Source organism: Xyrauchen texanus, chromosome 10 (assembly GCF_025860055.1).
Source record: "Xyrauchen texanus isolate HMW12.3.18 chromosome 10, RBS_HiC_50CHRs, whole genome shotgun sequence".
NCBI classification, from domain to species: Eukaryota; Metazoa; Chordata; class Actinopteri; order Cypriniformes; family Catostomidae; genus Xyrauchen; species Xyrauchen texanus.
Genome location: NC_068285.1, coordinates 37,743,783 through 37,771,029, shown reverse-complemented (window position 1 = coordinate 37,771,029; position 27,247 = coordinate 37,743,783). Strand labels below are relative to the sequence as shown.

At 39.9% G+C, this 27,247-nt stretch overlaps 1 protein-coding gene across 3 annotated transcripts; it reads right to left on the bottom strand.

Annotated features, from left to right (window-relative positions):
* Positions 1 to 664: 664 nt before the first annotated feature.
* Positions 665 to 27,247, bottom strand: LOC127650312 (protein PRRC2A-like). 3 transcript variants are annotated; one of them, XM_052135645.1, is made up of 17 exons: positions 27,131 to 27,247; positions 19,231 to 19,382; positions 17,941 to 18,118; positions 14,821 to 14,926; positions 14,500 to 14,575; positions 13,637 to 13,780; positions 13,215 to 13,465; positions 12,959 to 13,041; positions 12,700 to 12,848; positions 8,747 to 8,849; positions 8,412 to 8,610; positions 8,178 to 8,267; positions 7,505 to 8,051; positions 7,138 to 7,382; positions 6,605 to 6,908; positions 6,295 to 6,517; positions 665 to 6,141 (listed from the first exon to the last, which is right to left on the bottom strand). In XM_052135645.1, exons 2-17 carry the CDS (start codon positions 19,343 to 19,345, stop codon positions 3,174 to 3,176), a joined length of 5,781 nt encoding a protein of 1,926 aa, XP_051991605.1. In that variant the 5' UTR covers positions 19,346 to 19,382; positions 27,131 to 27,247; the 3' UTR covers positions 665 to 3,173. The 3 variants fall into 3 exon arrangements, with proteins under 3 accessions (XP_051991605.1, XP_051991604.1, XP_051991606.1); XM_052135644.1 differs by having other exon boundaries at positions 26,968 to 27,234; XM_052135646.1 differs by lacking the exon at positions 8,178 to 8,267 and having other exon boundaries at positions 26,968 to 27,234.

The following is a 27,247-nucleotide window of genomic DNA, read 5'->3' as shown; positions in this document are numbered from 1 at the left end:
TTTGGTCGTCTCATTTTCATGTTCCGATCATTTATGACTTTACATATTTTATATAATATTAAGCTCACACTTTTTAAGGATATAAATCATAGTTACTTGTACAATTAAGTGAACATGGGATAATTTTCAATCATTTCACTACTTTAGGTGTTTTGGTCAGATGTTGCCATTTTTTGTCCCTGGGTGCTATGCATTTATAACTGAAAAACTGGCAATTGTTTTATTTTATTTTTTAAAAGTGTTTCCAGTGTCTAATCCACTAAAAATGTTTCGTATAAAACATTTTCTCTGGAATATTCTTTAATTGCTAGTCATACCATCTTAGTTCATATATTGTTTTCCCCCCTGTCTTTAATTTCACTTTCCATCCTGTAAGTACTTTGTATTGTTCTCTTAGCAAACAAAAGCAAGGTCCTGAATTACTTTATTAGTTAGTCTGTATAAAAAAAAAACATCCCATCCTGTTATATTAAATTACAGAAATCAATACAATTATAATTTCAAAAGATAGTTGACAACCTCATAAATATTTACCTTATGTAGTGTTAGCATTACATGTTAATGTTTGTTGATTCCATTTTCAATGTGGATTTCTAGTATGCTGTCAATCTACACCCCTAAATACACAGATGATGAAATAAAAGTCAAACCACAGATCTTCCATTAAAACAAGATTTTTATTTAACTTTTTCTCTGTATACTTTTTATTATAATAAGACACTTCTCTGCTTGTACATTGCTCCCTTGAACTTAAAAATGGCAACAATTGTGAGTGGGAATGTAAGTTGGGGTGGACAAACTCAGATGCATACCAATATACATACATGTGTGTATATCAAGGTTCCAATAATAAGCCATAAACGCTAGGACAGCAGGAACAATTTCAGGTACCTTGGTATAGAAGTATAATACAATCTCTTGAGTATTTCAAGGAATACACATTTCTATTCAGTTTTATTCAAATATTGGTACATATAATGTGACCACAACAATGGATTAAGAGATTAAGAGGGATGATAAACAGCACAGGAAGCCTATGTGAATGGCTTCCAATGAATAGACCCACCAAGCTTCATCAAAGGATGAAACCAGGCTTGTTAAATGTCTGTGAGTAAAGTAAAATAAACCCTTTTTCCCCCACAGTAGATAAGGGGAAAGAAATACAGATCTTACTTTTTACCACTGCACTTCATTTGGATTAACATATACACACACTTGAATGTATATAATGAAAATATCCTAGATAAAATGAACATAATAGTGTCGAAAAAAGTGGGCAATAAGGACTCAAATTTGCCTTTTACAAAGCGTCAACAAAGCACATTTAATGTAAAGATCAAATTAATTCACACATACGTTTTAAATGCCCTATTCACACATACATGCCATTCAATAGCCCTACATAGTATTGTTGATCAGATCAAGGCATTCCCAGAAAACAAACAAACCCCAACTTACACCAGTAAGATACAGATGCTGGTCAAAATGAGGAGTGAAAAATTATTTGATCCGTTTCTATTTAGACGTCAAGCGTTTGTGGTTTCTTGTTAACCTGGGCTCAGACTTCCTGTTCACTAGCGTGACGTAAGAGTTGAGATGATGGGCAAGTTTTGTTTGACATCAGGCATATTGTACACAGAACCAATGTCTTGTTTTGTAACACTACTCAAAAAGGGCCACAGACTCCTTGGCATAGACATGTCTCACTGAGATGGTAAATTGAAGCTCAGTAAAAAGATGCAAGTAAGACAACTGCCCATTAATCACACACATGTGTTGGGGGACTTTGAAAATACAGAATGGAAGAAGAGCTTATGTTAAACTGTCTTTTTAAAATAAAGGGAATTTACAATGCAGAGGGTGGTCAAAGAGCGGTTCTCTACACGTCCTAGAACTGCTAAGTGAATATAACAATAGCACAATACTTAGTTTCCATGTTCAATAACCTGGAACTGCATTGTGACATCTAGTCAAAAAGATGCCCAGTATACAGCTAATCATATGGAGGAAAAACAAAACTGAACAATCTTCATCCTACAGGAGTTCAGGAAAGTTTACTGGCTTAATATAAGTGCAAGACAGAAATAACCTGTACTTGATGTTAAAACAAAAATTACATTCTATTTTAATGGAGGATCAGACACTTAAGGCCAATAGTCATTTGACTTGAAACAGAAACAGCCTTAATTTCACATGATCCATGAATGGGAATTTTAGGGACCGTAAGATCATTTCATCTAATTAAATAAGCATGTAAAATGTACACTACTAGATTACAATTCCATGCGGAAGCCAAAACAGCTAGTGGAACTATTTGAAAACCCAAATTCAATGAGCAGAATGAATGACTTGCAAACAAAGTGGGGAAAAAACACCATGTAGGTCTGAACAACCGGACATGACAGTAGAATATGCGCAGTAGTATTGTACTGGATGAGCAAGCACAGTAGCAAATGATGAGCTCAAAACCAAAAATGAATGGGGGGTTAAGTTAAAATTTTGAATTTTAATGACCCGCTTTGCAGAAGGAAAAAAAAAAAATGATACCCTCACCTTTAAAAGAGGGGCGTGGTTGAAATTAAAACTTGATAAGGGGAAGAATTCAAAACACAAGAAGGAAAAACAAATCTATGATACATTTGTTCTCATTAAAAGAGGAACTTCCAAGACCAAACCTGAAGGAGAATACAGTGACTTCTATTTCTGAATACACAATCCAAAATTATGCAATGTGAATACACTGTTACATAATATCTACCCTGGCCTTCCATATATGTTTCAAGACAGTTCTTCTACAAATACAATTAACATGCCTAGCATACACAAACTAAGCATACTTTTGTCAGGTTGATGCCATATTGTGCTTGTATATGCAACAATAAATGGTATCTTATGGTTGACTGTATTTTCAGTCTCAAAAGTTCCATTAAAGAGGGGGGGAGGATGTCAAATCTCTGGGGAACTTGGGATTTATGTGAGCGTGAAAGGGCACTGAGTGTGAATTTCCAACAGAAGGATAAAAAAAGCAATAAACCAAGGAAGCTAGAATGTGTGTACATGTCTTATTAACTAATCTTTTACAATGATAGTGAAGTGTTAGGGAGAAAATGGACTGAAATAAGTGGCCAAAGAAAGAGGGATGCATTTGAAATGGTTCCAAAAAAAAAAAAGAATCACTTCCTGTTCTTAGGGGAAGGCCAGTTGCCACGCCTCTCACCACGATTGGGCCCACCATTGCCAGCTCCACCTACAGGCCCACCACCAATGAGCAGACCCCTGGGGCCTCTTCCTCCACCACCACTGGGATTCACCCTTCTGTTCTGCCTCTCCATTCCAGGGCGCTGACTGGAGAAGCTTCTCTTGCTGGTGGCTAGTTCTTTAGCCGTCATCTCTCTCTCGCCACCTCCACTGCCTCCGACACCTCTTCCTGCTGTATGGTGGTGATGGTGGTGGTGGTGAGAGGAATAGGATTTACCACCTCCTCCACCTCCTCTCTCGCGAAACTCAGTGAAATCGCTGCTTTCAGAGGCCGTTTCCCATTCCTCATTTGCCTGGTCAGAGTTCTGGTTAGAGACATCTGGAGACTTGGCGCCCCCTGCTGGGTTATGGTTAAGATGGTGCTGGGGGTGCGACTGGGAGTTGCCCTGGTAGTGATGGTGGTAGTGACTATTCAAATTTTGGTTTCCAACCCCATGGTGGCTGCTATTATTATTATTATTATTAGAAGTTGTGGAGACTTTGTGGTTTGCATTTGCGACAGCTGTGGCAGATGCTTTGGGAGTGCTATTTGTTTCTTGCAGGGAATTCTGCAACGTAGAAGCAGGCCTCTGCTGTTGTCCAGCTACAACTTCAATAATTCCACTGCTTACATTGATGCGGGCTGCATTTTCTCGCTCTTGCTTCAGCCTGCGGAACCTGGGAGGCTTATCCTGTTGATGCTGAGATCGTCCATGGCGTCTACGACGAGGGGGGTGCTCAAATCCCCTGGGTGGGAAACTTTGTCCATCTGGAGTGGACAGAGGAAGTGCCTGTAAAGTAGAGCCAGTGGGATTTGACGGAACATTACTTGAGGACAGTTGAGCCCCAACACTTCCATTCTCAATGGACCCCTGTTGGACAGTTGGCACAGAGGGATTAGGTACTGTGGTATTTGCACTTTGACTCTGGTCACTAATTTTCTTCTTTTCACCATTAGCTCCATGACCCAAATCTTTGGGAGGGGATGGTTGGGAGGATATATGTTGCTTTCGCACAGTTGAAGATTTTGCAGACCAGCCATGGGAAACAGGGCCAGGTCCAGATCGGTGTCCGCCAGAGACTCCAGCACTGCCTCCACTTCTATGATGACCTCCACCAGCACCACCTCCACCTCTACCACGTCTTGATGGCACTCCCCTTGGTGTGAACACTCTTGTCTGGGAGTTTCTGGTTGGAGCTGAAGATGAAGGACCTGTTGTTGGGTTCTCTCTGTTGCCAGTCTTGATGTTATGCTTGCGGTCCTCTTTGTCAGAGTGAGGAAGATCACTGCCAGCACTCTCACTGCCTGTCTCAGATCCCCGCTGCCGCCTCCTTTTTGGCACCTCTTCATATTCAGAACCTTCACTTCGGGTCTCACTGCGGTTTCTAGCACGTCCCGGATTTGGCTGAGGGCCCCCATGTCCATGCCTACCACTGCCAGATGATGCCTCCCTCTTGTATTCTTGATTAGAAGGTCCATGGTGGCAGCCACTGTTGGCAGCTGACCTGTAGTCCCTGCTGCTTCTTCCACCCGCTTTCCCACGGTTTCCACCACCGGTACTGCCCGTGTAAGTCCCCCTGTAGCCTCTACCTCGCCCATAAAATTCTCCTCGACCACGACTTGATCGGCCACCTCTGGATGAGGATGCATGGTAAGTTGTGCTCCCTCTTTCTAAAGAGCGCTCCCTTTCCCTTCTGGATTGAGGAGCAAAATATCCAGAATTTTGAATTGAGTTTTCTCCATTTTTGGATCCTTTACCTGTACCCCCAGTGTTACCTCGCTCCTTTCCACCAGATCTTGTTTTATTTGAGGAGACAGCATCATCTTTCCCACTGGGTGCAGAGGAGGTTTGAGCCCCAGAGGCTGATTCGTGTTTGGTGGTTGTCTGAGAAGCATCTTGTTCCTTGTCTTTCCCAGAGCCTCCGGTTGGCTTTTCTCCTCCCTCACCTTCACCACCCTCTCTTTTCAACTCTTTAAGAATTGGTCTCTTAATAGGACCTGCCCGCTTGACTGTGACACCATCTGCTGATTGGGTAGAGGACTTATTCTCAGCCAACTGATTTATGGATTCTTCCCCTCCAGTATTTCCACTCATACCAGATCCTACCTTTCTGTTATGGGATGAGCCACCACTCACGTTACTGCTACTAGGCCTTGGGCCCCACTGTGTCTCAGTTTTGTGTTCCCGGCTGCGAGGGTTGGCTTTAGGGTGGTGCTGCTGCAAAGAATGCTGTGGGGGCTGATTGTGTGCATTTCCCATTTTGTCCTGTTTTCTTACTGGAACATGAGTGGGTCCAGTGTCATGCTCATGCTGGGGTGGGACTTGATTATGTAGGGATAGCTTCCCACTGCCATCTTCTCTGGCTGAGGAAGATGATGATGATGAGGAGCAGGAGGAGGAGAGGGACGGCTGATGGAGTGGAGGTGAGGGACCACTCTTTTTTGTCTCCCCTCCTTTTTCTCGCTCCCTGCCATTTTCCTGCTTATGAGGATGAAGGGAGAAATGATGGGGTGGTGCATGGTGTTGGTGATGAGAGTTGTTCTCCAAGGCCGAGTGATCAGACCGGCCATTACGATCATAATGGGGATGAGGAGTCCCCCAAATTTGGCTTGGTTGACTACCCTCCTGATGGCCAAAACCATGCAGTGACCCCCCACTGCTGGCCCTTTGCTGCAGGTGGGAGCCCATCCTGGATCCATTGTCAGAGTAGTTACTGTAACCTCCTCTTCCGCCCATAAAGGGTTGATGGTGGACATGGTGGCCAGTACCCTGGCCTCCAACTTGAACTGCCAAAGGTGGTGGGGTTTGGTTGGATGAGCCAGATGGAGAGCTGGGAGCCACACTTGGCGGCTGAATGGGGGCTGTGCCTCCCTCTCGCATACGCAGTGGAGGAGTGTCACTTCTAGAAATATTTAGAAAAGAAAAAAAAAAATTTATGCTTATGAAAACTCAAATTAAATAAAAAAAACTTTATGAAAGAAACAGTTTGGAAATCTTTCCCAATTTTTTTTTTTAACTTTAAACTTTTAAACTTTTTTTTTAAGCTGTTACTTACCCTTGACCTTTGCCAATAATCTCTTCCTCTACAGCTTTCTGCCTTAGGGGTGAGCTCAATCCCCTACCCTCAGTACCCCCTGGAAAAACATCTGGCCCCCAAACCAGCTTAGGATCCATGGGGGGGGTGCCACGATGTGGGTGAGGAGGTCCACTATGCTGCTGCCTATCAAAGGGATCTGACCCAGAGCCACCTGAATCAGAACGCTCCCGACTCATCATCCCTGAAAAACAAAAGCCATTATTTTCTCTGGACAAGCAAAGTTGTTGGTCAACTATTTACAGTTGACTTCATTCAGATTTTTACTAACCCGAAGGATGCATGCTGGCAGGGTAGTAGTCCATGGGTGGGGGACGCCCCTGCATTATACGAGGGTCCATGTAGGACATCATCATCCAGCGGGGATCAAAGTTCATGGTAAGAGGTGGAGGCCGTCCCATTGAACCAGGGGGGTAAAGAGTTGGCTGTTTGGGCCCAGACTGTGAAGTGGTGCCTGGAGAGGGGCCCTGTTGATTCTGAGGCTGGGAGTGGAGCTGATTTTGGGCAACCTGGTTATGTTGCAGCTGTTGTTGCTGCTGCCACTGCTGCTGCTGCTGTTGTTTGAGAAGTTGCTCCTGTTCATACAATGATACAAGTTACACTTTGTACTCATAGTGGTCAGACTTTAAATAATTTCAGAACCTGAGGACAGAGAGATTTAAATGAGTTAAAAAATATTTTAACATTTCTGCTTGGCTATGAAACATCATGCACAGTTTGCGCACAGTGTAAAATCCCACAGGTAGTACAACAGTATATACAATATATAATTTGTCAGGAATGCACTCAAGAAAACACACTGACCTGTTGTTGCCTCTGAAAACGAGGAGGAAGTGATTTCTGATATTTGGAAAAGCCCTGTCCAGGAGGACCACTACCCTGCCGTCCTGTTCCACCAACACTCTCGACCTTCACAGGATCATCTCCACCTCTAGTGCCGCGGATACATGGCCCACCTACCACAGGTTCATCCTTGCCATCACCAGACACAGGGACATCCAGGGATTGCTGATGCTGTGTAACTTGAGGCTGCAGAATCTGTTGAGACTCTGAGTGAAGAAGAAATGTTAAGAACAACATATTTATGTAATGTCATACAACACTGATATGACTGCTCAACATCTTACTTAAATGGACATCTTTCTGGAATAGAGAATTATGGAGAACTAACCATTGGTGGAATCATGGCTACTGTTGCTGCCAGCCCTCTGTCTATTATTTATATTCATTCCCAATGTCGCACCGCTTGTCTGAGCGGATGACAGTGGAGGTTCTTCTGGGTCCATGCAGGGTGAGGATGGCTGACTGGCATTAGGAGATGAGGCGGGCGCAGACAAAGAGGGACTAGGGCTGCTGGCAGGCGCTTCACTGGGGGAGCTGGGTTTCATGTTCTGTTGCTGCTGCTGTTTTTCATCAAGTCTCTTGAGCTTCTCTGCGCAGGCTGCACGACGTTCCTCCTGCATCCGCCGTTCCTCTTCTTCACGCCGACGACGGGCACGCTCTACTGCGGCAGAGATCTCTGATGATGACTGCTTCCGTCGTTGCCTCCATGTCTCGTCCTCATCCTCGGCCTGTGGCTGAGAATGCAGGGTGCCGGAGGGAGGTGGTGACTGCCCACCTGGCACTGACCCTGCTTGCTGCTGAGCTTGGGCAATGCTGGGCAGCTTCTGAGGGGCCAGGTTAGGGCTTGAGGTTGTAGACTGATTTGAAGGCCGGTCCTGTTGAGAGGAGGAGGGTTAGAAATGTAAAACTAAAGCTCACTAATGCAAACTCCATTATCACCAACATGATTTTGTTAGTGCTTGTCGCTGTTGTCCTTTATCCTGGACCCTTTCCCCATGTACCTGGTGGTAGTAGGAGTAGGGCCCCTGTCCAAGTGGCCCTGGTGGGGGGGAGGGCTGCTCCCTTGGGCCACCTTGCCCAGGCCTACACCCCTGCATATGGGCACATGTATCAATCAGCGAGTCATGCAGGAAATACTAAAGCATGTTCCTGTCCTCACAGAGAATGCACATTAGTGGGCAGAGGCCAGTGGTACACTGAAGGTTTGCATCCATGTGGAGTGATGGATTACATACCTGACAAGATACTGCATTTGTCTGACTGCCCCAGCTACTTCCTCCCTCCTCGGCCCAGCCTGGCTTGCTGGAGGGGGGTGCGGAGCCATCGTCAGCACTGCATGGAGGGGTGCACAGTGAATCCCCTCCACTGTCAGATGCTCGGGACCGTGAAACAGGTGCAGGTCCATCTTGGGATCTCTGCTGCTCCTTTGCCTCCCTGGTAAGGCAGAATGAAAATAAGAACTTTATTGAGGTAAAAGTACCATATTTATTATGAAAAAGCAGTCAAAAAGAAAGCAGTTAAAAAAAATAAAAAAAATATAAAAAAAAAAAAATTAAAGAAATTTGTTTACCGGGGTCCATTTTTGTTTTCAGACCTTTCCTCATCCCCGTCATCCTCTCCTTCATCATCACTGAACTTCAACTTGGCGGAGTAATCAATTTCCTCCTGTGCCCCTGAAAACAAAGCAAAAAGTATAGTCTCTCTATTCTAGGAAAATGGATAAAAATACAGATGACCACACATGGCGTGTACACATTTTTGTTCAATCAAATGCCCAATGGAATGAGAATGTCAACATACAGTCAGGTCCATAAATATTGGGACATCGACACAATTCTAATCTTTTTGGCTCTATACACCACCACAATGTATTTGAAATGAAACGAACAAGATGTGCTTTAACTGCAGACTTTCAGCTTTAATTTGAGGGTATTTACATCCAAATCAGGTGAACGGTGTAGGAATTACAACAGTTTGTATATGTGCCTCCCACTTTTTAAGGGACCATAAGTAATGGGACAGTAATTGGACGGTGCTTCACAGTACAGATGGACAGTGACCCGAAGCATACTGCGAAAGCAACCAAAGAGTTTTTTTAAGGGAAAAAACCTGAATCCGATTGAGCATGCATTTCACTTGCTGAAGACAAAACTGAAGGGAAAATGCCCCAAGAACAAGCAGGAACTGAAGACAGTTGCAGTAGAGGCCTGGCAGAGCATCACCAGGGATGAAACCCAGCGTCTGGTGATGTCTATGCGTTCCAGACTTCAGGCTGTAATTGACTGCAAAGGATTTGCAACCAAGTATTAAAAAGTGAAAGTTTGATTTATGATTGTTAATCTGTCCCATTACTTTTGGTCCCTTAAAAAGTGGGCGGCACATATACAAACTGTTGTAATTCCGACACCGTTCACCTGATTTGGATGTAAATACCCTCAAATTAAAGCTGAAAGTCTGCAGTTAAAGCACATCTTGTTTGTTAGATTCCTTTTAGATTCCAAAAAGATCAGAATTGTGTCGATGTCCCAATATTTATGGATCTGACTGTAAAACACCACCTGCTAAAGCTGCACAATTAATTGAAACAAAATCAAGATATGACTTTATGCTACTAGCTTCAAAGTTTATTTGCGCTGCTTTGTCTAGTCTGTTTTAATAATAACTGATGTGCATTTTAAAATAAAATGTACAGTATTTAGATACTACAAGATAATGCTTCGTAAAATATAACATCATTAAAAAGAATAAGAATAAATAAATAAAATGAGGACAGTGAATATATAACCAAAAGGTACATTTAAAAGGTATTTAATAAAAATGTTATTGTAAATATGAATATTTTTTGTGTTTATTTTATTATAATTTAACCAACCTACACTACATTTGTCAGCAAAAACTAGGCTACAACTATTGTATTACCAACAGCGAAATTTAGTTAAGTGACAGGGAGCAGAAAGCTTACATATAACCAGTTATGACTGAGCTACTGAAAAGGTTAAATTATCAATATTGGCCGATTAGATAAAAAGAAAATCAGTGATCGATAACGACTGTAAAAATCCTGTTCAAAGCATACCTAATATTCAAATTGACTGGGTTCTAAAAATAAAGATGATGAACAGTGGGCTCACTATCATAAAATAGGCAAAATGGTACAATTTGAATACAAAAAAATAATAAAAATGTTTGTTTTATTATTAATATTTTTTCTTTGTTTGTGGCTGAAGTGAAAAGGAGTTTGGATCTTATGTGTTAACCCTCAAAGAATAGTTTAAGTCTTTATTGGCAGAAGAACATTGACAAAACATTACCAAATGTGGGTAAAAAGGAATCATTTTCTAGCTATTATTTAGAAAAAATATTTTTTCAAAATAATCACACCATGAATTTTTCCAAATCATGCAGCCCTACTACCTGCCATATCGCAATTTTATGGTTTCATTATTAACCGCAATTAAAAATGTCTTGGTTAGACAGAATTCGATCTACCAGACTCATATCCAGCAAAAAAGCTACTTAAATTGGCTTTCTAGGAGCATTTGAACAACTGATGTTTACTGAAGACAATGGATGTAAAACATGCTGACATAAGTTATATAAAATGTACACATCCTACAAATGGGACAGGATGTTCCACTAGTCATCCAACAACAAACTAGAGAATGTAATATTTTTAGCTGTGATTTTTAGATGCAGCTTTTTTAAATGTTTAAGCATGCTGGCAGTGCATGGTGCACATTAGGGCTGAAATGATTAGTCAATAAAAAATTGTTAACAAATGTTGTTGTCGAATAGTCGTTTGATCTCATTTAATGTAGAATGAGTTGAATATAAGATTATATAAAAAATATTTTTAAACATCTACAAATCTGTTAATAAAAGATGCATTCACCTGAGAAGCAGCATATCAAATATTTAGACTTGCCTTTAGAGAATAGATCTTGAATAAAAGTATATTTTGTCTTTACTGCTCTCGCAGAAGTACATCCAAATAATAAAAAAAACCCACTTACATTTAAGATACATTCTCTTAAAGCAAGTCTAAATATCCTATTTGCTCCCCAAGTAAATGTGTCTGGTTAAGGATTTTTAGACCATTTTAAAATGGAAAACAAGACCAAAACACTTGATTAAAGTAAACTAAGATTTTTTTGCAGTGAATTTCTTTAAATTAAACTTTAAAAAGTATTTTTTGCCTTTTATTCAATGAATGTCCTTTAGAGGTATTTTAAAAAGATGACTTTGCCCTCTTTTTTTGTTAACAAGCACGTTTAATTCAACGTTTAAAGTTGGGTACAAGCTGAATAGACAGTTATGAGCTAATGATTAATCATTGTAATAATCGTCGATTAGTCGAAAAATCGTTCTAATAATCGTTAGTCAATTATCAAAATAATCGTTAGATGCAGCCCTAGTGCATATGAGTAATTATCAGCGTGGTAAACTTTGAGATGTTGCGTCTTAAATCATCCTCATTATTTATAGCATAGAGACAACAGATTGCTTTAATAATCTGTTGCAGAAGAAAAAAACTGTTAGATGTTGTGAACTACAGGTTGCCCACACAAAATTAAATATAGTTATGCATGTTTGAAGCTACTCAAAGCACTCTGGTTACATCAAAGTGTATCATTCAGTGCCCGGGATGCGCATAAGCCACGCTTTGCCCCATGTTGTAGCGAGTCTTATTTTAACCCTATTTATTTGATGAGAATTTATCAGATTTCCTATCGAAGGGCTGTGCTTAGCATCAATATATCCCTAAGAAATGCATCCGCTAACACTTGCAATTGTAATGATATAACTTTTTTTTTTACTCAGTGCTGTTGCATAAGATAAGGTGCAAATAATCATAAAACCGGTTACCAGTAACTTATGATTTTTTTCTCAGATGGTAATCTAACCGTCAAAACTCACACCATGGCATGCCCACCTGACACTGACTAGCAATAGCAGTATCAAACCATGGTTTTCCCAGGCTGACTAATCAACTAAAGGCTAATGTCTTCAATAATATGCAATATTATATTAATTATAAAATAAATCATATATTATTATAATAATATGAAAACTGCCCTCATCCAGTGATTTATTGGGGTCTTTACACCGTAGCTATATAATAAAAAACTATAATGCAAATAAACCACAGAAATACTAAAGAATCAAGACCACATTAAAGCTGTAATGGATCAAAGCATTTCCTTTGGTTACATTGATGGCTAATAAAGGATTAGCCTCATGTAGTTTCTGGTGAGAACAGATTGTTTGCCATTGCTTTGCAAGCTGTACATACTGAAAGTGTGTTGTGCGAGCAAACTGATCTTTAAATTTTAAACTACCCATCAACTGAATTACCCTTGCTGTAAGCAAAAGAGCCTACAACAATTTTAATGAGGCCAAAGTCGGGAAACATGAATGACAGGAAAAACACTTATTGTGTAAAGACTCTAATTGATATTCTGCTTGGATCAAATGCCCTATTCAGCTCTAATTAGCCAGTGGAATTGAGAGCTTTCCTCTTACCAGCCCAGCCATCATCTCCATCATGGTCCAGCTCATCCAGCTCCTTCAGGTCATCCTGTTTGAGGATGGAGGGGCGTTTCACCACCTCACCCCGGGGGCCACCAGGGGGCCGCCCATCTGGTCCTACGCCACCCTGTGAACGAGAAAACCTGGCAAGAGTAGAAAAACATGGGAGTCAGAAGAGGGTTAAAAAATGGCAACAAGATGGTAAAATTGAAGTCATCATTAATTGAGCATATGAACAATAATGATCACTCACCTTGGGGCCTCATTTGGGGCTGGATACCTGTAAGGTCCCTGTGGACCATATGGGGGTGGGAAGGGTAGGTATGGTGGATACATCTGGGGATAAATATTCAGACAGAACAGAATGGGTTGAAGGTAATGAATGCACAGAACAAATTAAAGCAAAACCAACACAAGAAAAGATACAATGACAATCTTAAGCACAATTTGTTTGTTTGTTTGCAACCACTTGTGTCCTCATTTAAACACTTAACAACAGAAAAACTTACAAAAGGAGGCATGATCCCTCTGTAAGCCTGGAACTGTGGGCCAATGGGTGGCTGGGGGAGGGGAAGTGCGGGGTTGCTGGTTGAGGGGGTTCTAGGCAGCCCATGGGAGGACGCATTCTGCGGTGGGATGGGAGGGGCCCCAGCAGCACCCTCCATCACCATGGTTCCCCCAGCACCGCCCTCCGCAACTCCCTCCCCAGCCAGGGTGGGTGCCAATGCCCGGCCCCCACCATCCCGCCAACTCGTTACGTCTGGAACAGAAAGTAACAAGTTGTTTATTAAGAGTGTACTGAACACCAATACAATACAAAAACAATACATATCAGAAGCATTAGAAGATACAAATATTATATGAACACCACATGTATTAAGACAAATCACAACAAGAGTTTTTTAAAGGAGAGCAGAACTCGATTGCTTACTCTGGGGGCGGAGGCTTGGTCCGGGCCCATACCACTGATCTGCAGTGGCCTGTTCTTTGCCAGCTTTGTCCTGGTCTCCAGCCGCCTGCAGGGTGGGAAATTCCTCGCGAGAGAATGGCGATGGTTGGTTTGATCCCTTTCCACCTGTGAAGAGACCAAAGGGAGGTGCTTAGCTTTGAAGTATGAGAAGTTGTACTTCATTAGAATTGTATCCAGTCATACCAAACAGATATTTTACAACAAATGTCCATGACATTTTGGACTTCAAAACCTTAACCAAATATACATTTCTTAACCAATTATAGTCCTAATATTCATTCATATTATACAAAATGTTTTCTTTGAGTTAGTTTCTTACCAAATGTTTTTTTTTACTTTAAAGTGGCTCTTAACCCAACAAATCTTTCCAGTAGGGTGACAGTAGCTCAGCTTTTTTCAAAACAGTTTAGCTTTCAAAATAACATGGCATGTAACAAAATGCTAAATCCCAGTTTTACGTGACGTTTCACGCACACAGCCACAACCGATAATCAAACAACACGATCACACGTAAAGTCGGCATGTATCAGCCACATTATGCCGACTCACTGACAAGCAGCATCTCACATCAGACCGATTTTAGCTACTGAAAACTCATATCATATCATTCAGTCATATCGGTAACCTTACAAGAGCACTTTTATTCTACATGCTGCAGGGACCCCACATAGGGATAGCCATGCTAGCATCACATGACCAGCTGAATACTACTCAATCTCAGTTACTGGACACTTTCATTCATGGATTAAATTAATCCAGTTTTACTGTGCATAGTGAATTTCAATAGTGAATCTGTATGCATGATCCAAGTCACAGTAACTCACCATCTCCTTGTACTCCATGTGTAACACTGGCCTGAGCCCAGGACTTTGGTCCTACGGCTAGAACTGGAGTCTGGGCCTAAGAGACAAACAGAAGTGTCAAACATTAGAATGTGCCTGAAGCAACAATTAAATGTTTTGAAAACCACAAAATTCTGGGTCTACTTTTTCCATAGTCAAGTCTGAATATATTTCCATTGATGTTAGCAATTTCTTTTTTCATACAACAACTACAGCTAAAATGTGCCGGCTTGGTAAGCTCAAAGGTTAGATGTAGAAGAACATTCAGATTGTTGGAGATGCATAATGTTTGTGTGACGGTACCTCTTGAGCTGGAGGTGTTCTCGGTATGCTCGGCATGCTCGGCACAGGTGTCTGTGAGGCCACAGGCTGCTGCGACTCCGGCTGCGCTTCGGACAATACATCGGTACTACAAGGATAAATTTTTTTTTTTTAAAACAGCTATTAGATTAGCCTGTGTTTCAAAGGATTACAGGCATTCACATGTACCCAATAACAGTGAATTTACAGACAGTGGATGTAGAAGGTCTCCAAGATAATTATGTCTGTGCTTGAGTTTCCTACAGTTCAATCAAAAACAGATGGAGCATAAGAGCTTTGTGTTAAACAGGATGTGACTAATTATTTCTCTCTAAACAAGTTGATTTAAGAATCTGGGTGGTCTGTGGTGAAATTGGTGGACAATTTAAGCTCACTGTCAGTTAACTGTTGCATTGTCACCATAAATGTTTCATAGAAGTAGTGCATACGACTATAGTCGAAGACTTTTAAAGCCATATAATAGTGACAGACAGTCCAAAATCTGTTATTTGCTGATAATTTTCCCTCCACAGAAGATCTTTAAATTTCAGTTTGTTCCTCAAAAAAAGCCATCATATGTCTTCAGAAGACTTGGAATATAAAATAAGTATTATGGGCTTACTGTTGTTTTGGAATTTAGATATCCAGATCCCAATGACTTTTATAGTTATATTCTTAATTGTATCTTTTCATGTTTTGAAAGAATGTAATAAGTGTTTGGAACAACATGAAGACAAGTAAAATTATGATTTTATTTTTTTTTCAGTTCCGGACTTGTAATGGACTTGTACTTGTACAAAATGCTCCGATACCAAAAACCGAAACCATCTAAAAATGTATGAATGTCATTACGTAAACATTCATTGCACAAAATAAAATCATGCCATGTCCTAGTGAGACTATTTAACAGCAAAAGCTGCAATTTATTGTGATAAAAGAGCTGATGTTGAGCAGGCATAAAGAAAAAAAGTGCTCATACCTTTTAGAGATCCTCTTCTCATACACAGAAAGCGCCATGAGTAGGGCTGGGATAAACGATTATTTTTTAAACGATTAATCTAGCGATTATTTTTTCGATGCATCGATTAATCTAACGATTCGTTTTTTCCAGTCCGATTCGATTAATCGACTTGTGACAACACCGGTAATATCGGTTTCATCGGGGGTGGGGGTGTATAAAATGTATATAAATAAAAAACATTTGCGGGGAGTTTGATTGACTGGCGATCTGATCAATCAATCATAATACTCCATTTTTGTCCGACAAAATAGTCAGGAGAGAGAAGATTAACGTCGGTGGATTTGAATTTGAATAATGGATTGTAGACTACTGTACTCACATCTTTCCGCGGTTAAAACAACAGTCCTTCTGATGTAGGCTACATTCATGTTTAGCCTATTTGATGCTATAAATTAACCAAGGAAAAGATGATCGGTTCACGAGCAGCTTTAACTGAGGCAATCTGTCACGACACATTAAAGAGCCACAAAATAGTAGGCCTATTTATGGTTTAATTTTCTTTGAATGACCAAATTTGAAAGTTGAGACTTTATTAAATGTTACCTGCTTGGTCCTGTCTGTCAGCGCGTTGTCAGTGTCCTCTATGTATTTTTCACGACATTCATAGCTACAAGCGCATTATTAATATCTATAAGCGAAAACTTTAGGTGTCGATAACGTATTATAGCCTACTCCAACATCGAGTGCAAAGTGGGGAGTTGAAAAAAAACTTACGGTGCTCTGTCATCTGCAGCTGCAACCGGGTGGCGCCTCTTCAGGTGCTGGCGCATTGCCGTGGTGCTAGAATGGAAGGCCATCTCCATTTTGCAAAGACGACATATCACGGAATTGTTTCCTTTTAAATTAAAGAATTCCCATACTTTAGAGGAACGAGTGCATGCCGCCTTGCACTTCTGATAGTCTGAGGAGCCACTCGTGTTGCTACCACTTGCCGGCGCCGCCATCTTTGTTTTGGGTCCGACGAATCGACGCGCATATTTTGCGTCGACGTCATCTGCGTTGTCCCAGCCCTAGCCATGAGCATTGTGGGCTCTTTGTAGCAGATGACAGCAGGCAGAGCACTAATTCTCTTTTTAGTGCGAGGCACACATTTATGTATTTAAATAGTAGCCTTTTGCGGTTTAATAATCTATTTGAGTCACGTAGCAACCAGCTTTTCTGGAGTAGGAAGCTACAATCATAACGTCAGAGCTCCGTGGATAAAAAAAACCCCCACAGAAAACACTTCAAAATAAAACCTATTTAAATGAAAAAAGTATGACAGAAATATATCACCACTGTAAAGTGATGTAATATTCACTGTTATACTAATAATAATTCAAATGGTAATTTTTTAATATTTAAGCAATATCTTACTCCGTTGTGCAGCACTTGATTTAACGAGTTAATTCAGTGCGATTAATTTTATTAATCGCACTGAATTAACGATTTTCCCAGATTCCTGGGAAATGCAAGCTTGTAGTACCACCTGTTTACTCCAGAGAGAAGTGAAATTTCAGCTGTGTGGCAACGCGCAGTTTATACAGTGAAGAAAACACCCATCCAGCAGACATGCGTCATGTTCTTGCGTTCAAAACACTTGGAGTGCAAATTCGAACTAAGGGATCTCAAGATGCTGTTAAAGATTGAGTATTAAACTATATTTAACTTGACACAGTGGCCTAAACATTTTATGTTTATGACGCAACCCACCTGAGACGCTACACAAGCATGTCTGACACAGGTGTACATTGACGGGCTCTTAAACAAGCCCTCATAATAAATCTCCAACTGATTGACAAATTCACTTGTGAACTGGATTGCTGTGAACTGAATGCCAATGATTGTCTTATGATCAATAATATGGTTGTAAACAATACTTTGTATTCTAAAGCCGCTTTTTGTATTGTCTTTGTATTGCGATTAATTAATCGGGACACCATGTAATTAATTTGATTAAAAATTAATCGATTGACAGCCCAAATTGTTATACTCTAATTTGATTAAAGTTTTTATTTATTTAAGAGTACCAAAAAAATTATCAGTACCCGAACTCACTCAAAAAAAATAAGGTATTGGGACATCCCTATTTCTTAAACATCTAGGTAGGTAAGTGGCCTAACCTCTTTGGGTCTGCTGGTTCCTGCTTGCTTGCCCATCCTGTGCCGTCTTTGGGAACGAGCGAGACGTTGGGGTCGTTGCCTTTGTTCTCCGCCTTCAAACTAGGCAAGTTGGCAGGGGGGGGCATGCGCCGTGCAGAGGCAACTTTACCAAGAGACTGTAAGCCATGACGAGGGGCAACTAAAGAAGGGAAAAAAAGGAGCAAGAGAGGTTAAATAATCAACAAGCACAGAAACCGAACGCCATCTTGAGGAACACCATCTGAGACTGAGGAGATGACACTGCAGCATTTGTGAGAATGTCAAAGCCCTTCATCCATTACAGCTTATGAATGCTCGGCTGGCCAGTGAATATGGTGAAACTTTTATTTGTTTCAAATGGTTGACTCTAAATTTACTTGAGGCCAAAAATGCTACTTTAACACTCTCACTGCAGACTTGGGCTATGCAAAATACGTCACGCAGTTTGAGATACTGGACCAAGTTGGTGGTTTCAGACAGTGAAAAGTGTGTGCAGACTCTCAATCCCCCATTTGTTTCTTGGAGCCGAGCTGCCTGAAGCACTGGGAGAATTGTATTTGGGAAAACAGAGACTACTATTTGGATCTGGTAGATCAGCTACTGAATAAAACATAAGCAGGGAATGTGCGGAGAGAAAATTATGATCACAAGAAAACCTCTGTCCTAGGACAAAGATTGACAGTTCAGTGGGCTGTCCTTCGCAATCATAAAACAACTGGGAACTGTCTAAAAAGCACAAGGGTGACTGAGAGTGGGATTTAATAATATTAGAAATGACAGATAATGATATCCATTTTCTTTCAAAGGCAAAACCTGAATACGTTCTTTGATTTCTCTGTTGCCTTGGCACATCGTGTAGTATGCACTCTCTTTTCTATTATGCTCCAGCTGTTTGACACTGTAGTAGTGGCAAGGACTTACAAATTATTTCAATCAACATTAGCACCTCTTGTGGTTTCTTACAGTAAAAGCATTCAGAAACCATTTTACTTGGGTGGCGTCATATTTCAGTTTAAAACAGGATATTATAAAAGAAAAATGTAGGGCAAGAATTGATTTTAACTATAAGAGAATTGACTGGATTGTGAAAAGTGGGCATTCCACAATTGCTGTCTTTTCTATTACCATTAATAAATAACTAAAATTATTTGCTGTGTTAACTACTGGCAAGATTTAGTAAGACTGCATTACCAATAATAGTAGCTTATAACAAAATATAATCCCTAAACAGCATTATCCAATAGCCACCTGGTTTAAGTGACATCAACTCACCAACAGGCTTCTGTGCTTCAAGGCTCTTTCCTTTGTATGTATCAAACAGGTTGAGAGACGCATACTTGGTTTTGCCATCCTTCCCCTTTGCTGTTTGCCCAGAGCGCTCTGACATTGCGCTGTACGCTCATTGAGTATGGTGAGTCCTGAGACTGAAAGAGAAAGAGAATGCGGAGGCAAAGGTGTTCACTTTCAAGCCTTCCTATGTTTTCAGGATCAAGGTGAACAGTAGAATTGTTAAGTGAAAGCGTCATAGGGTTGGTTGGTTTGTCATCTATCAAGTTAAACCGCATCACATCACTGTAACGGACAGTAATGGAAAATCCCTTAACAAGTGACTCAAATCACCTAAGCCCATTAATAATTTTTTTATCAGCTCATTTAATCTGATGAACAGGCACAGCTTAAAAGAATGTTCTGGGTTCAATACAAGTTAAGCTTGATTGACAGCATTTGTGGCACATTGTCAATTACCACAGAAAATAATTCAAACTCGACTTTTAGTTTGAAACACCCCAAAAAAAAATCATGTTTAACCTCCTGAGACCCCCGCGTGACAACTGTGTGCATTTTCCATTTCCCTTTTTGATTTGTAACTTGCCCCTAATAAACGTGCAAAATATATAAACTCGAACGAAATGTCCCTCTTTCAGGACACTGTATTTTAAAGATAATTTTGTAAAAATCATATAACTTTAACATCTTTATTGTAAAGGGTTTAAACAATGTTTTCCATGCTTGCTCAATGAACCATAAACGTTTAATGAACACACACCTGTGGAACGGTTGTTAAGACACTAACAGCTTACAAACGGTAGGCAATTACGGTCACAGTTATAAAAACTTAGGACACTAATGAGACCTTTCTACTGACTCTGGAAAAACACCAAAAGAAAGATGCCCATCTGCGTGAAAATGCCTTAGGCATGCTGCATGGAGGCATGAGGACTGCAGATGTGGCCAGGGCAATAAATTGCAATGTCCGTACTGTGAGAAGGCCAAGATAGCACTACAGGGAGACAGGAAGGTCAGCTGATCATCCTCGCAGTGGCAGACCACGTGTAAAAACACCTGCACAAGATCGGTACATCCGAATATCACACCTGCAGGACAGGTAGAAGCACAATCCCTCCATTAGTGCTCAGATTGTCCGCAAAAGGCTGAGAGAGGCTGGACTGAGGGCTTGTAGGCCTGTTATAAGGCAGGTCCTTACCAGACATCACTGGCAACAACGTCGCCTATGGGCACAAACCCACCTTCTCTGGACTTGACAGGACTGCCAAAAAGTGCTCTTCACTGACAAGTCGCAGTTTTATCTCACCAGGGGTGATGGTCAGACTCGCGTTTATCGTCAAAGGAATGAGTGTCGACACCGAGGCCTCGTTGACTCCTCTCCAAACATAGCGCTTATGGTTGTGACCATAAAGCTCTATTTTGATCTCGTCACTCCAAATTACAGTGTGCCAGCAGCTGTGAGGCATATCAAAGTGTTGTTAGGCATATTGTAACTTTTACATATTGTCTTTTTTGTGGCATTGGCGCAGTAAAGGCTTCTTTCTGGCAACTCAACCATACAGCTCATTTTTATAAAATATCGTCGTATTGTGCTCCTTGAAACAACCACACCATCTTTTTCCAGAGCAGCCTGTATTTCTCCTGAGGTTACCTGTGGGTTTTTCTTTGTATCCTGAACAATTCTTCTTGCAGTTGTGGCTGAAATCTTTCGTGGTCTACCTGACCTTGGTTTGGTATCAAGAAATCACTTAATTTTCCACTTCTTAAGTGATTGAACAGTTCTGATGGCATTTTCAAGGCTTTGGATTAGGGCTGCAATATTAATCGAAAAACGAGTCACGATTTCAATTACGGCTGCCACGAACATGTAATCGTGAACACTGATGATTACATTGTTCAATTTAAGTCTGCTCGCTTCAATGGCTTCTATTTACAACATGTTTTTGCAGCGGTTGAGTGTTCTAACCAATAACTAACATGTCCGTTGAGCAATGAAATGGCAATGGCCAATCAGAGCTGCATAGATTAGTCCTCGATCCTATCTGTAATGACAACTAATCTTAATGCGCAAGTTTTAAATCATCTGAATGCCCAGATGCTTGCTTTATGCTAGCTCGGTTTGCGTGGCACACAAAAATGAATACTGAAGAAACATTTTCTGACACTTGAAAAGAAGCTGTAGAACAAGAGCGAAAAGCACTTTGTAATTATTTTTGATTCATTGCATGTTGCACCGCTTGCTTTGAACGTAGATGTTAAATACACTGCAAATGAGCAACAAGACAAAACTAAAACAATCCCGTTCTAATCAAGGCACAGACGCGGTGTAAATAATTTATTATGCTGATTAGACAGCTTTGTTTGTAATGAGAGCATTTGTGAGAGTGCAGAACATTGTGTGGATCGTCACTGAGCTCGCGTCGAAATGCAGATCTCAAACAGTGTAAACCTGCAGTGAGTGACAGCAGTCGTTGTAATGGGAGAGTTTGTCACGTTGCTCGATTTCTGTGTACAATTTATTACAAATGTAATAACGGTTTTGTTTTGTCATGTTAATAAGTAGGCCAATGTGAATTTGATTTGTACAAAAAAGCAATAAAATAATGCACTGTTCTAAGTGTGTTTTGGAGGTGTAGCCAACATAAAGAATATGGCATGAATAGCATATGTCAGGAATCACCGTCATTGTTATTGCTCGCGTCTGCTCTAATAAAACCCATTTGCCACACAGCTGATATTGGTACAGTAGAGTTAACATTTTCACGAATCGCACAAACTCCGATCGCATTTTACTGTTTTTAATTTACAAAGTGCAACCATTGAGGCCAAAAATTATCTAACGATGATCTTACATGAACAAGATCACCATTGAAGATCTACCAAAGGATTTACTGAACACAGTAACTTGGTCGATTTAAATCAGCTGTTAATAAGTTTGAATATTGAATATGCCTTATTATTTACTGTACATGGACTAATAATTTAAGCAGTAATTCAATTTATTCTATACCAAAGACATCAATTTACAATAATTTTCATTTATCTTACCTTAACAATCATAATTACAATATAAAATACAATACAATATAATGCTTAAAAGAAACCGGAGCACAGCTCATATTCACCATTGAAATCTGCTACTCCGAAGAACCACACGGTTGCTTTGTGACATCACGGTAATTTTAATCAACATTAATAATCGTGATTACAACATCAAGAGCAATAATCAACAATTATGATTTTTTGCTATAATCGTGCATATCTTTGTTTATCTTTTTATGTCCTTTTCAATCTTTATAAAGTTCCAATACCTTGTTTCGCAGGTCTTTTAACAGTTCTTTTCTGTACCCCATGGCTCAGTATCTGACTGTGCATCCACGTGAGGGCTAACAAACTCATTGACTATTAATACATAGACACCAATTGCAATTTAAAAAGCCACAGGTGTGGGAAATTAACCTTTAATTGCCATTTAAGCCTATGTGTGTCACCAACAAGGACAAACATTCAAGGGTGTGTAAACTTATGATCAGGGCCATTTCTGTTGTCGTTATGATTTAAAAAGGAGCCAAACTACTATGTGATAGTAAAATGGCTTAATTTGACCACTATCCTTAAATAAAAGACTGCTTTTTTTATACTCTCATGTCGGAAGCAAGTCGTGGGTATGTAAGTATTTTGGATTGAAAGAATTACTTGACTGTTACAGAGATGAAAATGTATCACTGTAATTTTTACCTCATTCCACAAGGCAATGAGCTGTCATCAAACAATTGATGAACACATGTGCGTGACTTGATTTTTTTTATATTATTTATTTATCTTTATTATTATAATAATTTATTTTCAACAACTGAAGTACTTTATTTTGTTGTGGATGTCCCAATGTGGTTACTGGATTTACACTTTTCAGAGAGTTTGACAATTAATCGTCAGCCCTAGGTATGAGAAATCACAAATATAAATGTAACCAAATGCTACAATTTCCTTAATAATAAAATTAAGATATGTTAAATAATCCTAATGTTAAATAAAACTTTAATCCTTTATTAGTATTAAGTTTTATTTTTATAACTTTAATAACAAATTTTTAATACTGCCCCATATTGGAAGAGTTAATTTCTGACCCTGGCTATCGGCAAAATCCACTAACGTAGGCTAAGCAATTCTCTCAAACTAATCTAATATTAGCACAAGTCTTGTTGCCAAGTCTGGGTATTAGATCAGGACAATATGTAAAAAATATTTTATCAATAATCGTCTCAGGAAATATTACGCTACCTGATTACATTGTCAAACACCCCCCCGCCCCCGCCAAGGCATGGTGAATATTTTTGCTTTATTGATTTTGCTTTAAAATTTTTATTCATTTATTGAAACATGGAAAACTAAAACAAAAGACATTTCTAAATTCAAAATGCATGATTGCACAATATTGCACATAAATGCATGCAATATAAGAAATGAAAACTTTTCGTTGTCATCACGCAAGTATCCGTCATCAACAACAACAGGTGGAAAATTACCAACAGCCTACAAATTAAGTACTTAAGACAATTATAAATCTAAAGATAATAATAATCATAATAAATTCCCTTGTGTTCCCAAAATAATGCGGACAAATGAGCGTTCTTAACGAATTTGTTTTGTATTGCATTTGGTAATAATTAATGCTGCCTAAATAAAAGGAAATTTTAGGTTCATGGTGAACGTGTCTTTTATTATTTAATGATTCAATTACTTTCGTATTTGTTTCTTTAATACAAAGGTATATACAGTATTACTGAACCTGCAGAGTTGCATTCAGAATGCATGTTAACCGAGAAATGCTCTGTGGAAATAAAGTGAACTAAATTCACAGCACCTCCTGAGATGATCGGGAGATAATTTGCAGCATTCTCAAAGACGATATCATTCTTGCAAACTATTTTCAGACAAATGAAACCGAAAAAAGTTATAACTTTTTACATACGCCTGTTCCGCGCTGCACGCCTCGGAACAAACAGCGTATCAGACACAAGAATAGGCTTTTCTTTTGTCTGTTCTTAAAAATATAACAAAGTGTGTTTCTTCAAGCGCATATCTTTGTGTCTAACAGCATTTCTTGTAATGTGTCACTATGAGACATCTTACAGGTCACTCTGCCTGTTGAGAAAAATGAACCATGCATAAAAGCGTGTGCTCAGAAAATGCTTGCACTAATAATTTCACAACCGACTACTGAAATGTTGATATTGTGATAATGCATAGACTTTACATGGCAGATTGTTCTGCAATAACATGATGAAAAAGTAGATCTCATTCCATAGAAGTGTGAGCATCCCTGCTGTAAATGATGGAGACAGAGGCTTTTCTTTATTTGACTACCATACGTAACATAAAATAATTATCATATGACAATAGGATCCTCCACTACCCAGTGCAGTTTACATTTTACATTAAAAAAAATTAAAAAAATCATGATGTTTCCAAAGACCTGTCCAGGGTGTCCCCCGCCTTTCGCCCAATGTTAGCTGGGATAGGCTCAAGCCCCCCGCGACCCTGTACACAGGATAAGCGGTTGACGATGGATGGATGGATGATGTTTCCAAAGTAATCGTGTTAAATATTTGTGATCTCAGTAGTGACCAAAATAATCATGATTATGATTTTTGCTATAATCTAGCAGAACTACTTTCTATGGGAACATAGAAAAGTACAGCTCTTATCTACTGGGGAAAGACAAAAAACAATTACATAAGAGCATGTGCAAACTTTAACTAGTCTTCAGGATGCAGCAGCATAAATAAGAGTAATCCCAGTGAAAATCTTCAGTAGAAAAGAAGCCAGTTCTCTTTACACATTTGTATCTGGTTTGTAAATGGTTTCCGTTCTCTCTCTCTCATTTATTGATTTCATTTTTGTTTTATTAGTATATCAATCCACATTTCAATCACTTAGCTGTGAATGCTGACTATTTATTGTTAATCACATCCTTTTGCAATTCACAAAGCGTCTGGATGACTGTAAAAGCATGAATAAAATGCACAAGTTATATGGACTGCGTTTTAATGGTGATTTGAAGGATATTTATGTCATTATTTGAGCTTGACAGTAACGTCAATGACCAACATGTGGTATCGGATTTGGATCGGGATCGTTGGCGGATACCCGATAAAACGTCAGTTTCAGACCTGATACGGTGCCATCCCTAGTTTGAACACGGGTACTAGGGGTTTCTCCACAAAACAATGTCATATTAAAAGATGGAAACTCGTTAGAAATGTCTAGCTTAAACGAAACAATAACGCACATGAACAACAACCCTAACTAAAAATACCCAAGACAACCAATCACATCTTGCGCCACAACACCATAGCTACCCAAGTTAGTTACCACAATAAACAATGTATTAGCGTTCACTGACATCCAGAGCAGAACAATTAACTAAAATAACAGTCTCTGACAGCTTCTTACAGCGTCTGAAATACACATGTTAGCCTAATTTGATTTTACAGTAGTTACGATAACTGTAACTAATGTATTTTACCGAAACATATACTTACCTTTGTATTTTTTGTAAGGGAGAAATCAAATTACACCTTCAAAAGAGGTTGAACAAAATCACAAGCCAGCAGCCACTTCACCCATGAATTTTATGATGAATTTTAATCGCTCATAAACCACTCGTTAAGAGCAAGCTGCTCTTCATAATGCATTCTCGATTTAACACATTAACGACAATGCAATGGACTAAACACCCTTGTCGTTGAATGGGGGCCAATGGAGATTAGCAATAGCAGTGATGGCCAGTTCGCAAAACCTGTCAAATAATCTCTACGCAACATGAAGCAGATCTGGCCGAACCGGAGCTGCGTAGAGATTATTATACACATTTACCAACAGCCCATGCAGGGGGAAGGGCACATTTTCATTGAAACACTCATTTTATTTATCCAACCACACGAAAAGCCCAGTATCTGATATAAAAGTACAATAGTTGATATCTTAAGAGCCGGTAAACAGTATATGTTGACTGGTTAAACTCGCTTCTTTTAGCTGCGGCCTCCATGTTTCGTGCTATGAGGAGGGCGCAGACCTAGCTATGCGTTTCATTATATACATCACGTCAGATGGATACATTCATCGAGATAAAGACTAAATACATTAAAAGAGTCACAAAAAAATAAGTGCAAGGAACGAAACGGGTCGTATAATTGATGCTGTGGTTTGACTAAAGGGTACGATGGCGAGAACAAAACAAAATGGCGACGGTGAAGTGAGGCCAGGGCTACAATCACATTAGCATCAGGATTTGAGACGAATTAACAACACATGCTTAATGGCTTTGAACTGCGATTTAATACACAATCAAAACAAATTGATCAGATCCGTAATATGTGACAGAATGCAAGCTACTCACTAGTCTGACGTGAAGAGACAGTCAGTGCATGCGAATTTGACTCAAACTACTCCACCCCAAACATAAACAGACAATTCACAAAAAAATAGCTTGTGAGCTAACGTAAAAGCTCACATGAACAGAAGTAAAATATAAAAGGTAGATCTTCGCCAGGACGTGGGGCAACACACAAGCTACGCGGTTAGCATGCTAACGTTAGCCTACACCGGCCGATGAAAAGCGGGACAGCTGGAGCCATGTACTGCGAACATAACCTCTTTTTTAATAAATAAAAAAAAAACTTTAATACACTAGCTTTATTATTAAACATGGCTACTAACCTGGTCTTGTCCCGGCTTGTCTCGAGGTTGTATCGTGGCGTTATTAGCAATAATCGTGACTAGCTACCGTTAGCACAAGCTCTTACAAAAGCTCAAAACAGGATTATGTGTTGAAGATATCTGATGGGGATCGCAGAGGACGGATGTGTGCAGTGAGGCTTACTTGTACTCCCTCTGCGTGTTTTTTCTCCACAAAACAAATGAAAAAGGGAAAAATAATATTGCGGGGGATCGATCCGTCACTATTAGAGCCGTCAACGGCTTCTGAGGTTGGGTAGCG

Excerpts from the sequence above, each read along its gene's own strand:
- LOC127650312 (XM_052135645.1), bottom strand. The coding sequence starts at position 19,345 with ATGTCAGAGCGCTCTGGGCAAACAGCAAAGGGGAAGGATGGCAAAACC. Across the intron at positions 8,268-8,411 it reads CAAATGCAGTATCTTGTCAG|GGGTGTAGGCCTGGGCAAGG; the intron begins GTATGTAATCCA and ends GCCCATATGCAG. Across the intron at positions 7,383-7,504 it reads TAGCCATGATTCCACCAATG|AGTCTCAACAGATTCTGCAG; the intron begins GTTAGTTCTCCA and ends TTCTTCACTCAG.